Raw genomic sequence first — 14,891 nt, 5'->3', positions numbered from 1 at the left:
TGACCTCAAAAGGTATGAGAAATTGGTCTATAATGAGAATCAGGACAAAGATAATTGTTTACATCAATTCAAAAGATGGCATAAGTTTTGTCATTAATTATAACAACACGATCGATGTTAAGATTGTTTGCCTTGGAAATTTATAGGTGCAATGAATTTACCCTTTCGAAATCTTGGAACTTGTCGAACTCAAAAGGTATCGCCTGAGAATTGGAATAGGTTTGAGCTTACCTTCAGTTTGATCACGTAGAAAGTCGTTTCAGTTTTAAATAGTAAAAAGCGTCTGTCATTAAATAGGGTCTTCGCTTCAAATAAATGTTTCTACAAAAGTACACACATCTTCCGAGCAACACTAGTTTGTTTATTTCAAAGTGACCGAAGTATTCAAAACTTCCGTCAGACGAGCGGTGTTTTCTGAGTAATGAGGACAGCTGAATGCTGTCGTGTGTCAGTCACACATTTTCTTGTGTACACAGTTTACATTTCGCGGCTCTTCTTTGCATTAGTTTACGACCGTTTAACACCCGTTTTATAGATTTCCGTTAAAATGGTTTTAATAATTCACGTTGAGCGCCACAACGTATTGCAGGTTGCCCAGTTTCCGGACGCAGTTTTTTTTTTTTTTTTTTTTTTACCTACCGCGGAAGTAGCTCTTTGGTTTATGTCCATTAAAAAACAATTTCGGTGTCAACAACCCGCACGTCATGCATAACGATCGTAAAATGTTTTTGCACCAGATCGTAAAGTGTTTTTCACCCACGTTTGATGAGATATTGTTAAAGTCAGCTATTAATAATGTGGTGGTATAGAGTCACAGATCTTCGTTCCCCACCCTTTTTTTTGTAATGTAACAACACAATTATTGTTTTTAGTCAGTGTTGCTTTCTCAGAAAATATAACTACAATAGTCTACCTTTTATACATTTTCGCCTCATGTTTTTTTTTTTTTTTTTTTCATTTTTCTTTCAAAGGTTTGCATCGTCTACAACCTATCCAATTCGTCAATTCTACTGTTATCCATAATAAATAAAAAAAATAGTTACCTAGTTCTTCTACGCCACGGTCAATAAAAGGACAAAAAGTCATATTCTTGTAGTGATAATTGCAAACACCTTGCCTAAAATGCACAAATTACTTTACAAGTCACAAATCCCATACAAACATATCGATCATTTTATTTAACATGGTATCCTTTTCACCTTTATAATTCCTATATATCTTGTTTCAGGGTTGGTCCTATGGTCAATCCATCAGCAATTGTAATCTCTTTTGTATCACACAAGCCACCATTTCCGTCAATTCTTCAGTCCAAATGAGCTCTTACCTCGTGTTTTGGTACCAATAGCAAAATCTTAACCCAGATTAAAAACTAGGTCGTGACTTTTTTTGAGGTAGAATTTTTTGGAATTCTCAGTAACATTTCCTGTCAGAGAGTTTTGTTTTTGAAGCTGCATGTTGTCCACTTCAACAAAAATGATGGGCTTGTCAGCTTGGAATGACAAGTGAAAAGCAAGGGACTTTATGGTGGTCCTTTGATTGCTCAGGTTTTTTCAAGGGGTTGGTGGTGTTTTTGTTTTTGTTTTATTTTTTATTTTTTTTTCTGTTTTTTTTTAAATTTTTTTTTTTTTGGGGGGGCTGTTTGGTGTCAATGGTTGTTTGGTGTTTGTGGATGTATATTAAGGAGGTTGCAGTTGCTGATGAGTGCCAACATGGAGTCAAAATAGTTTGCGTTTGTTTCTTTTCCTTCTGTAGCTTAGACGGATGTTTTAAGCTGTCGATGTTTGTCCGGATTTGTGTGGGGCTTTTTCTTGGGGGGGGGGTGTAAAGGCTTGTTTGTGGATGTATTTTTAAGGAGGTTGCAGTTCCTGATGGTACCAACCACGAGTCAAAATAATTCTGGTTTCTGAAAAAGTGTTTTCCTATTATTATTTTTTAAGCGGTCGGTGCTTTTCAGACTGGTTGGGAGGATGTAAAGGCTTGTTTGTTGTTTGTGGATGTATTTTGGAGGAGGTTGCAGTTCCTGATGTGTTCAATCAAGGAGTCAAAACAGTTTTGTTTTTGTTTCTTTCCTGAAAAAGTGTTTTCCTTGCTTCTGTAGCTTGCAAAGGTTTTTCAAGCGGTCTATGCTATTTTTTTTTCTGGGGTGGGTTGGTGTAAAGACTTGTTTGTTTGATGTATATTTATACCAACAAGAAGTCAAAACAGTTTTGCTTTTGTTTCTTTTCGGAAAAAAAAGTGTTTTCCTTACTTCAGTTAGCTGGATAATGAGAAATGCGACAATGGAGTGTTATTTTTCCTTAAAGGGTCAACTGGTTCCAGTTTGCAATCAACACTGCTTAGAATTTGTTTCTCGGAGGGCATGTTGTTTATCTTTCATTTTAAAGCAGGGTATAATATCATTGTGGAAAGAGTCCCTTTTCCTAATGGCTAAATTCAGTTATTGTTATCAGCACTGGGTGATATTTATGTAAGAAGGAAGCTGTTTAGCATGGTTGGTTGAGCAAACTTTGTCTTGTCTACCCTGATTATCTACAAGTGAGACAATGAAGTGTCTTGAAGGTCACACAACTCATCAGTCATGGTAGTTCATAGGTTTCTCTGCAAGGGAAGTGGGTCTTCAAATAATAAATATTTACAAGTTGGAATATTTTTTCATGTTTTAAGATATACAAGGTTTTGTAAAATTGTTTGCGACTAACATACTACCATAAAAATGTCCAGTGTTAAGATCTATCTTACATTTGCAAAACTGCTCTTTTTGTCTTATTAGAATATGAGGTAGGCCTATCCATAGAGCAAGAAACAGGCCTATCTATGTGGAGGTTCCATAGTCATGTCAGATTTTTCACTCTGATATGATCAGTATTCCTATTTAAAGCCTCTGTGACTGACCTCTACAAAATAAGTTCATAAAATTACTTGTGTGTCTGTCTCCCTGTATGTCCAGCAGGAAATGCCCTGAGCTTTTTCACTATCACGGAGTACCAGTGAGCTTGTCATTTCACTCGTCCCATTTTAACATTAGCAACTTGTATAATGGGTTTTTCATTTTCATACGGACTCATTGGCAAATGAGTAGATGACACAGACCTTCATGGAGCTCATTTTTAAAAGCTTTGGATGCCTACCAAGATCTGCCTGCCAAACCCTTCTTCCCCAGGTCTCATACCAAGATAACCACGACCATCTGAGGGGATTAAACCTCCCAGTTAGGGGTTGTCACCAAATATAATCATCCGTTTGCTTTGTGGTTTTTATTTGAGGTTGAATCTGAGGTTATATCAATCAGAGTTTTGACATTGTAAGGGAGGGGGTTAACTTCGGAAATGTTATCAAGTTTTTAACAGTCAGTTTTCATTTATGTGGAGTGTTAAGTTTGATGGTTCATGTAGTTTTAGTACCAGGAATGTAGTTGGCTTCAAGTTTGCTGAGGTTTCAGGGTTGCTTGAAGCAAAGTGCATCATCACATGCTCCTCGATGTAGTAGGTTTTTTTGGTAAATCTTGTCCAAACACAAGACGTCTATAAGAAAATCCTGGCAAATGTTTGTGCTCCTTATTTACATTTTACACTCGGTGTGACTGTGTTCTGGAATGGACAAATTTGTCTATTATTACTCTGGGGTCGATTTCACAAGGAGTTAGGACTAGTCCTAACTTAGGACTAGTCCTAGGAGATATACAAATTGCATGGATAGTCCTAAGTTAGGACGAGGAACTGGTCCTAACTCGAGATAAGACTAGTCCTAACTCTTTGTGAAATCCACCCCTGGGCTCGGAAGTAACTCTGGACTGCAGGCTTACAATCCCGGCCAGGCCATATCTCGTTTGGCCCCCTGCCCCACTTCAATGTTGGTTCTGATTGCACGGTTTTCTGTGTAATAGTCAACAATGAGCGGGGGGCACCGGGACTTGGGAGAGAATAATTATTGTCAATGTCAGTGGGAAGTGTACAGGGAATGGTTTTATGTAACACTGAATGGGTGGCTTAAGCATTTTGGCCGGGATTGTATGCCAATGATTTTAGCTTTTCGCAAGAAAAGTCAAAATCGGACAAGTCCCACTGTCTTCTGCTATGGTTTCTCAATTGAATATCTGCTAGGCCACTTATCAATTTAGGAAACACAGAGAATGCCCTTTTGACCCCCATCAGCTTCAATGGCCTTAAGATAAACAGCATTCCTTTGTAAGATAAATATGTCAAGATAAGCTTCATAATTAATGTTTATAAATTCATTTTACCTCTATCCACTATAGTGCACTATCCCAATGCAAATATGCATTAACTCCAAAAAACATGAACATTCAAACATTAATTGGTGTTTATTCACAAGCTAAACAGTTTGGGATACTTGAGTTTTATCCGTTCCCATGGTAACACATCATGTATCCAATCAACAAACCTTGGTTGGTCCCAAAGTGTGGTATCCATGCAATCAAATATGTAGCAAGTGATTAACAAATAAAACTACATTTTTGAAGTGATGTACAACACTTCAATCTCATCATGGTCAAATAAACTTTTTGGGGGGCAGCATCAAGTTGGGTCAAGGTTGACTGCATTTACATCAATAATTATTTTTTCTTTGCAAATTGTAAAAAGAAGTTTTAAGTTTTAAGTGTGGGATTGGTTATAATGATTTCATAAACCTTATTATATTAAATTTGAATTTAAAGTTCACTGATTATAAACTTAAGAACAGGGACTTCAAACACTTTGTGGACTTGCACACGTCCACACATTATTTTTTTACAGTGTTGAGGAATAGGATGTTTTTAAATGTTCAAAACAAAGAAATGTCCACATAGTGACTGATGGAAGTTGATGACATTTTCTTTCACAAATTGATTGTTCAACTCTAGGAATGAAATAACTCTTACAGCATGTATTTTTCTTGAAAGATAATTGGTTGTTTTTGTAAATTTGTTTTCTTAATATACAGACGTCATGTTTGTAGCTCGAGTTCATCCAACGATGCGACTAGTGGTGTCAGGATGGAGTCATATTGCCAGCCGTACTTCAAACCATTCTTCACAAGATGCCAGCCTCAGGGTTACCTCTGCACCAAATACTCGTAAGACAGGCATAATATTCTTCCTACTTTCATCTGGTTTGCGATTTTTTTTCTTTTCCCTTGGTAAAATAAGAAAATTGTAATTAAATAGCCTGACATTTCTATTAATAACTACAGGTCAGCTCTTGTACTCAATCAACAATGTTCCTACTTGTTTTTTTCCAAGGAACAAATATCATGCAAATACACTTAAAGGCAGGATATACTCTTGGTAATTACTCCAAAAATGAATTACGATAACAAAAAACTTACTTGGTAAGAAGCATTAGTTGCAGCTTTTGATAATGTATAACATTTTGAGAAACTATCCCTTCTAAGGAATGAGGTTTAAGAAAAGATAATTCCAAACAAATTCAATCTGACACAGATTGTGTAATATTCCAGTTACGGATTATTCTTCCTGCATGACCGCTCTGGATTTTTTTTTTTTGCGTTATCTAAAAAATGCTATCATCTTTTGAAATTAAATTGTGACCTGTGTTCCCAGTTTCAAATACAAGCTTTTTCTTATATAACAGACAAGTCCTTACTACTGGTCGTGGGTGTATATCAAAGCCTGGCTTTTTTTACTGAGATTTTTGTAAACAGATAACAGTTTTTCTCTCTTCACCATGCCATTTAGTTTTAGTCTATATTATCCTTAATAAGCAAAGACACAAGACTTAGTCTGGGTCGGTATATTTTAAGAAGTGGCCCATATCTCAATCTTGTCTGGCTCACTGCAACTGTGGTATTGAACTCGAGACATTTGACCTTTATGGGGAAGTTCAGTAACTGTTTGATTATGTGAAGTTAGCAATCGTAGTGAGAAATGATTCTATTTAAAATGTCAGACCTGTCCTAATTGGGCAAGCATTGTGTTTTGAAGGGTGATGGTACACCAGATCCACATGACTAACTTTTCAAAAAATAAGCCTCGAGAACTTGAAAAAGAAGTATTTTTCCCTTGATGATTTCAAGAGTGCCTTAAAGACACACCTTTTCTTACAACAGTTAACCATTCTTGTATTGTTGTGTCGTTATGCATGTAGTGGTGTTATTTGTCCCCTTATGTTTATGTTGTTGTAGATTGTATAGTGTACTTCTTTGTAAAGCGCTTAGAGAATTAAGTGTTAATTATTAGGCGCTATATAAATCGAAAGTTGTTATTATTATTATTATTTTGGCATATCCCTGGATACAAACCCATTGGACCCTAGGCCCAATATCATCAAGCTGCTTTAGCAGAAACTATAGTCTTGGTGCAAGACGTTTCTGGTTTTCCTTTCCTGCATACCGCGGCCAATTCACCAACAGCAGGGCGTTGTGTGGACTAAGTCAGGTGAGTCGGTGCTAAGCTTGGGCGATATCGATTTATTTTATTTACGATATATCGCCGACATCGCGATATTCGATATAATCGCGATTAATGAAATTTGACATCATCAGTCTTAAAACTCCAAGTGAAAGTTGTAGAAGAGACAGTCCTAGTATAAGAGAGGTGTTCTAATGACATATTCTTCTGGTTTTACTCCAAATCTATGGGGTATCAGCTAGCAAATACATCGCGATATTTAATCGATATATCGATATATCGCGATATATCGATATTTCGATTAAAACCAAATCCATCCGATATCGAAATCGTGTCCAAATTAATATCGCGATAATATCGTGATATCGCCCAAGCTTAGTCGGTGCGGGCGCTGTCGGTGAATTGGCCGCGGTGTGCGTGAAAGGAAAACGAGAAATGTCTTGCACCAAGACTACAGAAACTATTGCTTACATTTCTTCTCAACTAGATACACATTAAACAAGCAGGACTCCAGTCACAAATGGTACAGGTGAATGGTATTTTAGCTGGTGACCTTATTCTGGTAGTCATAATGTTAAATTTTGTCCTGTGTTCAACCGATTGAAACAGCAATTTACATATTCCATTGGAAGGCATACAGCTTTTTGGGAATACATACATCTTGAATATTTTTGCTTCTGTTTTTCAGAACTCTTTACCGCATGGCTTACCGAACAAGAAATGTGGTTCAAGAAAATGCAGGCCCCACCTACACATGCTGCCCAGGGTGGAGGCAACATAACCAACAAGCAACGTCTTGCAATGAACGTAAGTGCCCCACCCCCGAACCACACCCCTACCCAAACCAATCTGTGTGAGCTCAACACACATTAATTTTTTATGTTATCTTTAGATGGTACAATTACTGCATTGCATTTTTAATGATTGTTCTTCTTAATTTTAATATTGTTCAATTACAGTAAGCATTAAAAAACAAATATTAATTTTTTAAATTCAATTTTGTAAAGCTGAGAAATTAATCACATCAATATAAAACTCTTCTACTGTCAAGGAGTTAGCTGAAAATTTAAACTTTTTGAAAAGTTGATGAAAACTAAACATTTCTCTTAAGTATATGCTCCATTGTGAAAAGGAATACTGGAACGTCTCTTTATAATATTGTTGTCATTGTTATTTACTGTTGTTTTTGTTGTTGTTGTTGTTGTTGTTGTTATTTACAGCCGTCTGCACTATAGAATGCCGTAACAATGGACGTTGTGTAGCACCAGAGTCATGCGCCTGCCCAAGTGGTTACAGTGGTCAATATTGCCAAAAAGGTGAGTTATTAAAAAGCTGCATTCACCGTTCCACACTGTTCAGCTGCTGAAACACCAGTTCAAACACTTCAGGACTTTTCTAATTGACTAGTCCCGCTGGCTAGTTCAGTGCTGAAAAGCCATATTTATTGTAACAAATAGACTATTGAAAAAGCTGATGGACTAGTGAACTAACAGGCTGGCTATAGGTGCTATCCTAAAAGATATTCTGAGAACAATCTTGTAAATAAAAAGCACTGTTTACTGAGTGCTTTCCAAAAATTTGCCATAGGCATATTACTGGGGTGTGATTCGAACCCACGACCTTTGCCATTCAAGAGCAGATGTCTTTAACCACTAGACCACCGAGATTGCCCGTAGCTAGAGGCAGTACGAATCCTGTATTTAAGCAACGGGTACAACAGTAACTTGATAGCTTTACAGTTATTTGCGATTGAATTTCAATATTTGTGAATAAATCTAGAATGATTGAACGATTCATTATTTCTTAATGCAATTAAGCCATCCAGATCCAGGCCACTGAAAGACTAAACATTCCAAAACATTTCCTCTCCCCAACCCTCCCTTCACCGATTTCTTGTTTTCCTTGACTTTGTTTTTCCCCGGTCATGCCTCCCAAGTATGTCTGTCTGCACTTAGCCCAGATCGCTGTTGTGATCACATTTTATCTCAAAGTGCACAAGAAGCTTGCAAAACCTGAGTGTACTCGGCTATTAAAGGACCTGCCGACGATTTCACCAAACTCTTTCTAACTTAGGATTAATCTTGGGACTTAAGACGAGTTCAGTTCCGTATCCTAAGACGTTAGGATGCATTGAACCCTACTGTTCTAAACCTAGATAGGATTAATCCTAGCGTTTTGTGAAAACGGCTGCAGGCAAAGTTTTGTCAAAATGGAGGTTTTCTGGCCCAAAATATTGGGCGCTTTTCTGGGGCAAGTTGAATTGAAATGAGGTCCTCTGAATGTTTTGACTTTGTGATTATCTTAGGTGTCATAGCTAAACTTTGCTTAGCAGATAAACTTAGTTTGTACAGTTGCAAAGCTGTTCCTGTTTTAAACTGAGCATACATCTGTACAAAAAAAAATTAACTAAAAAAGTTCCTCACAGACTTTGAATCGTCTTATAATTTTTAGTTCTGAAAACAGGCCTGGAATTTCATCTTTGGTAGGGCCAAGGTTTTTTCATTTTGCGTAGGGCACTTTCATTCAAAAGTCTATTGAAAACTTTTGAATGGGCACTCTGCCTCTGTAGCCTCTGTGTAACACATGCTGGTGAGAATCAAGTATTTGAAGCGCTTTCCCCTTTAAAGGACCAGCTGTCGATTTCACCAAACTCTTCCTAACTTAAGATTAATCTTAGGACTTGAGTATGAGGATGAGGATGAGTTAAATTTCCTATCCGAAGACGTTAGTATGAGGATGAGGATGAGTTAAATTTCCTATCCGAAGATGTTAGGACGCATTGAACTCATCCTGAGTTAGGATGGGTTACTGTTCTAACTCAAAACAGGATTGATCCTAGCATTATGTGAAATCGGCTGCAAGCAGGGCTCTCCACAGGTTCTGTCAAAACGGGGGTAATTCTGGCCCAAAATATTGGAAGTTTTTCGGAGGCTTTCTGAATTAATGAGGACCTCTGAATGTTTGTACTTGGTGTTTATCTTAGGTGTCATGGCTAAACTTTGCTTAGCAGATAAACTTGCTTAGTTTGTACACAGTTGCAAAGCAGAACCTTCGGAAAAGCTGCTCCTATTTTATATCTAAGCATACGTCTTCTGTACAATAAAATGAGCGAACAAAGTTTCTCACATACTTTGACATGTCTGATAACTTTTAGTTCTGAGAACAGGCCTTGAATTTAATCTTTTAAAGGGGGCTATTAAGGCGATTTTCATTTTGCAAAGGGCACTTCCATTGAAAAAAATATTAAAGTCTATGGAACGAAGGCCAAGAGCAGGGCAAGAGAGGCTAGGGCCTCCAGGGCCTCTATGTAATTCCAGGGGTGGATTTCACAAAGGTAGTCCTAACTTAGGACTAGTCCTAGGCAATGCTAAGAGATAGGACCAGTCCTAAGTTAGGACCAGTAACTCATCCTAACTTAGGACTGGTCCTATCTCTTAGCATTGCCTAGGACTAGTCCTAAGTTAGGACTACCTTTGTGAAATCCACCCAAGGCCTTTGAAAATCAAGTCTTTATGCGCTTTCCCCTGTAAGTGCTTTCCTTAAACTGTTCCAGAAACATCAACTACAAGTTCCCTTCATCAATCCATTTAGTTTTCAATCGCTGATTTCCTTGTATTGTCCGTGGAGGGGAAACTGTAAGGGGAGGTGACGGGTCTTATCAATTGCTCTTAAAGATCAGTCAGAGTGACTGTCAACTTGACTTACTGTAGGAGCAATAAAGGATTAAGAACGTGGACTGGGGGATTTTTAAGTTTCTGGTAGAGAGACAGGTTTGAGAGTAGCCGGGGTCAAGGGAAGTCACATTCCATTTTTTTTTTATATCAGAGTTCAGACAGTTTTTTTTTACTATTTAAGTCGATCTAACCAAGTTTAGTCTGTCGCCCCGAGCAAAGATATTGACAAAATCTGGAGACAAGTTAGTTTTTCTTTGTTCAACCCAAAGTTTATTAATTAGTCTGAAAATAGTATGAATTCATTTTGGTAGAGTGAGAATCTATCATTAGTACTGTAAAAGGGAACACGACCAAGATAGTGAACTAGATATTATTGTGGTGGCTGTATGATAAACATTATCATGAATATGCAGGCAAATAGACCTTTATCACACTGCCACCATCTTGGTCTTGTTCCCTGTATCCAGTAAAGGTAACGGATGCAAATATTCAATTTACGAAAAGGAACCAGACTATTTATTCTTCAAGCCTCAGTTTGGTGACGCTGATTTGAATGGGAGAAAATCAAGATGGCCGCACATGATAAAGGTCTATTAAACCTGAGTAATCTTAGTAACTTTCCGTCCTTTTTTGTGTACCTGGTGCAAGTTATGTGACACAGCTTCTCTCTCAACCAGTCCCCCCGCCCCTTAACTCTCCTCCAGTGCAGTCCCTATGGCATATATAAGTCTGTCATGTCACTATATTTTTACCCTTTAGCTTTAATTTCCCCCACATGTTTGGCTTCTTATCGATTCATTAGACAGGAGTAGACTGTTTGTTTCATTCATGCAGTCACCTTAACCATCTGAAACTCTGCACTGATTCTTAGATAAATTCAGGCTCCACATCAATTGTCTACATTTCTATTTTTGGTCGGTGATGTCGTCGTAATCGGTAGATAACTTGGGACAGGGGATAAGTCAAGCTTGAGAGAGATAAGAAGTGGTGGTTTTCCAGTCAATGGTAGCAGGAGTTCTAGGGTCAGTGGTTCCCATTGGGGATTAGGAGTGAAGGGGGTTATCAGAGGAAGCATGTTGTCCCAGGTACACACTAGGTACATGGTGATTTGCCTGCCAGAATGGTCATAGTACAGTGGAGACCGCCTGGGTGAAATGCGAAGTCACGGCAGGGATGTTAAAGGAACACGTTTCCTTGGATCGGAAGAGTTGGTCTATTCAAAGCGTTTGTAAACGTGTGTTATAAAATGCATATGGGTGGAAAGATGTTGTAAAAGTAGAATACAATGATCCACACAAATATGCCTCGAAATTGCATGGTTTTCCTTTTAGTTACCTCGTCAACAAACCCGGTCGGCCATTTATGGGAGTCCAATTGTTGACTCCCATAAATGGCCAACCGTGTAAGTTCGCAAAGTAAAACGAAAACCGTGCAATTTCGAGACAAATTTGTGTAGATCATTGTATTCTACTTTTACAACATCTTTCTAACCATATGCATTTTATAACAAACGGTTACAAACGCTTTTCAAAGATCAACTCTTCCGATCTAAGGCAACGTGTTCCTTTAACAAATGCATCTTTCCAACATTTGCATCTTTCCAACATTTGCATCTTGCAGTTTAGTTGATATATGGTTTGCGGTAACACCATGTGTGTATCTACTTGCCAGGTAGAGTTTGTTCTTAGAGAACTGTCTTTCTGTATTCTAGTACCGCGGAGTAGATTTGTTGGATGTTTGGGAGACTTCTCAGTTCTGAAAAGAACTGTCCTGCTTTTTAACTACTATCCGGGCAGAAGGTATAAAAAATTGGCTGGGACTTCTACACTTTAGCTTATTGGATCGTAATTAACTGCACTACCACTGAGTCAGTTCTTGAAATTGGGGATTTAGTTAGCAATCATGGAAAGGAGATATTTAGAGTTACATTCAACATATTTAAAAGGACAAAGTTTTCATAATCTGTATTCATCATGTAACCAGGGTCTCGAGGTAAACCTGTGGCAAGGAAATATGAAGGCAATATGTTGAGTCAATTTCTGTCTTTCTGTTAAAACAATGCATTTATTAGTAAAAGTACATCAATACAAACGCTTAACTATTAGAGAAAACTAGCATTATTTACATAAGTTGAACATTCTGCTTTCCTTAACCTATGGAGCTATCGCATCTATCCACAGTCAAATATCATTTTGATAATCATATTTATGAATGAAACTACGTATACAGTTTAGGAATACTTCAAATTACTATGCAGACAGTAATATTTCACTAGTGTTCAACCTTGACTAAACATTAACAATTAAACTCGGAAAATATGTATTTAACTACTAACAGCACATGAGAAACATAACTTTAAACTTGTGTGGCCTTTCTACTACAGTATGGAATACACAAATCTTTCTTTATAAATTGTTTACTGCATGAACAACAAGGGTTTTAATTGAGTGTCTTGAACATCCAAATCTCTAATTGCAACCATCTAAAATGCATTCTAACTGTTCTATTTCTAGCACTTGACAGAAGTTTGAATCAGGTACTGTTTTCACGTACTTCTCTATTTTCACGTTACATGTCTGATCAACTCTCTTTGATATTCAAGGATCCAATCTATGAAATTAAACCTTCCATTGTTTTAAAGGAATACAATTGTAATTACTCCTGAACTATGACTTTATAAGACTCATGCACTTGTCTGCAAATCTCATGTTATACTAAAACAACCAAGCCTTAGTTTTGTCTCCTCACTGCAGATTGCCATGAGCTCATAGCTCAAGTCAAAACTAGTTTGAAATATCTCTCAAATCTCTTTTATGATACTAACAAATCACTACTCATAGCCATAAATCCTGAGAGGACTTTCCTCTATAGAATCCATACATCTTCACAATTGGTAGTTTTTACCTTTGTGATAATAATCCTTTTGCAAAGCCTCAACTCTTCATTTACATGAGGTAAATATTGTGCACACTTTCCCTATACCCATTTGTACAACTTGGGACAAAAGAGAAAGTTCACTTTAAAATCCATCTTCATCATAAACATCCTCAGTCTAAATACCTCAATTCAGCCTTATAAGTAATCTTTATACCTAAACAATAATAGTAATTATAATAAAAAGTTTTCAACATACCTGTGGCAAGGAAATATGAAGGCAATATGTTGAGTCAATTTCTGTCTTTCTGTTAAAACAATGCATTTATTAGTAAAAGTACATTGACCTTAGACAGCGCCCTCGTAGTGCCCACTCTCTGCAGGCCACAGGATTAAAAAGTTTTGTTTGGGGCTATTGTTTACATACACAAAAGCAATACATTGGAAGGGTGGTAACAATCAGAAAGATGGAAAAGATTGGGTTATTTTCGGGGAACCTTCTGCAGAATCGGGGAGAGATGACAGCTCTTTCATGACCTGGATTCTCAGAAGATTTCTCTGGAATCAATTCTGCTGTCACACAATAAAAAGATCGCTCTCAGGAATTATGAAGGTTCTTATCAAAGCTGGTGGTGTAATAACTCATTATTTAGATCAGTCACTGAAAGCTCTGATAAAGCACTCATGCAACTGGGCTGAACTCCTCCCCCCCCCCACCCAAACAACCCCATTCGCTATAATCAACATTTCACTACAACATCACTCACCAACAACCATTTGTTCTTGTGTCAATTTCAGTAAGTTGTTCAGTGGAATGCGCTAATGATGGATACTGCCGAACACCAGATACATGTACATGTTCGGGAGGATGGCAGGGAGATACTTGCGAGGAACGTAAGTCACAGATCGACAGATGCATGGACAAATTAAAAGTCCTTTTCCACAAATGAGTTGGGTTTTAGATCTTCAGGGGTCGATTTCACAAAGAGTTAGGACTAGTCCTAACTTAGGACTAGTCCTAGGAGATATACAAATTGCATGGATAGTCCTAAGTTACCACGAGTAACTGGTCCTAACTCGAGATAAGACTAGTCCTAACTCTTTGTGAAATCCACCCCTGTGTTGTTTACAGGTTTCCTCAGGTTTGCAAGTGATTAAGTTCCCTTATGAGGCATCCTTGGTTTCTTTACCAGAAATATATAATAATAATAATAATAATAAATAATGATGATGAATGGGTCAACTATGCCCTTGTGCTCTCTTTCAAAATACATTTTGTAGTTGATATTCTATTCTGTAGGTCTTTTCCTAAGATATATCTGACCAGTTAATGACCCTTTTCATCCCGTTATATTAGCCTTATGTCTTCGTCCATGTGAGAATGGCGGTAGTGTCTCTCCAGACTCCAGATCTCTCTTGTTTTCCTTTTCAAAATAAATTTTGCAGTTGAGATTCCTACTTGTCTTTTCCTACAGTATTTTTAACCTGTTTTTTTCCCTTTTTTCCCCCCTGTTATTTTAGCCTTATGTCTTCGTCCGTGTGAGAATGGAGGAAGATGTGTGTCTCCAGACTCCTGTGCTTGCCCCAATGGATGGTCCGGACAGTACTGTCAAAATGGTAAGACTCTTATCCCTCCCTAATCCAGCTGAAAGATAATCCTAGTCCTGAGATTAAGCAAGGGGGGACCCTTTTAAGGCAAAGGAAAGCTTGTTGATTGAATTCTCTAAGGTTTATACCTGAGGGATTTGTTGCCAAAAAATTATTAAGAATCCTCAGTGATTGACAAATAGATAAAACTTTAATGCCAAGGCTCTTTGGCAGCTACTCAGATTTAGAATATGTTCATTTACATTTAACACTCAAATTTATTGCAAATGATTTTTCTCTTTGTTCGTTTTATTTTATTTTATTGTTTCATTTAAATGTCTCTTACAGTACGTCTAAGGATTCCTCAACAGCAACAAATAATTTCAAAC

General features: G+C 37.5%; 1 protein-coding gene across 2 annotated transcripts in view; it reads left to right on the top strand.

The window, feature by feature from the left end:
* LOC139948196 (epidermal growth factor-like protein 7) overlaps positions 1-14,891 on the top strand; it is a 98,281-nt gene that overhangs the window by 71,042 nt on the left and 12,348 nt on the right. Inside the window, exons 3-7 of one of the 2 annotated variants that reach the window (XM_071946263.1) lie at positions 4,942-5,073; positions 7,056-7,174; positions 7,588-7,683; positions 13,714-13,809; positions 14,437-14,532. In XM_071946263.1, coding sequence (XP_071802364.1) covers positions 4,942-5,073; positions 7,056-7,174; positions 7,588-7,683; positions 13,714-13,809; positions 14,437-14,532 — 539 coding nt within the window. Of the gene's footprint in view, positions 1-4,941; positions 5,074-7,055; positions 7,175-7,587; positions 7,684-13,713; positions 13,810-14,436; positions 14,533-14,891 lie in introns of those variants that run through there. The other variant, XR_011787421.1, reaches the window with a different exon arrangement.

This window comes from Asterias amurensis, chromosome 15 (assembly GCF_032118995.1).
Source record: "Asterias amurensis chromosome 15, ASM3211899v1".
Lineage (NCBI taxonomy): Eukaryota > Metazoa > Echinodermata > Asteroidea > Forcipulatida > Asteriidae > Asterias > Asterias amurensis.
The sequence above is the reverse complement of the archived record's forward strand: the minus strand, read 5'-3'. Positions and strand labels throughout refer to the sequence as shown.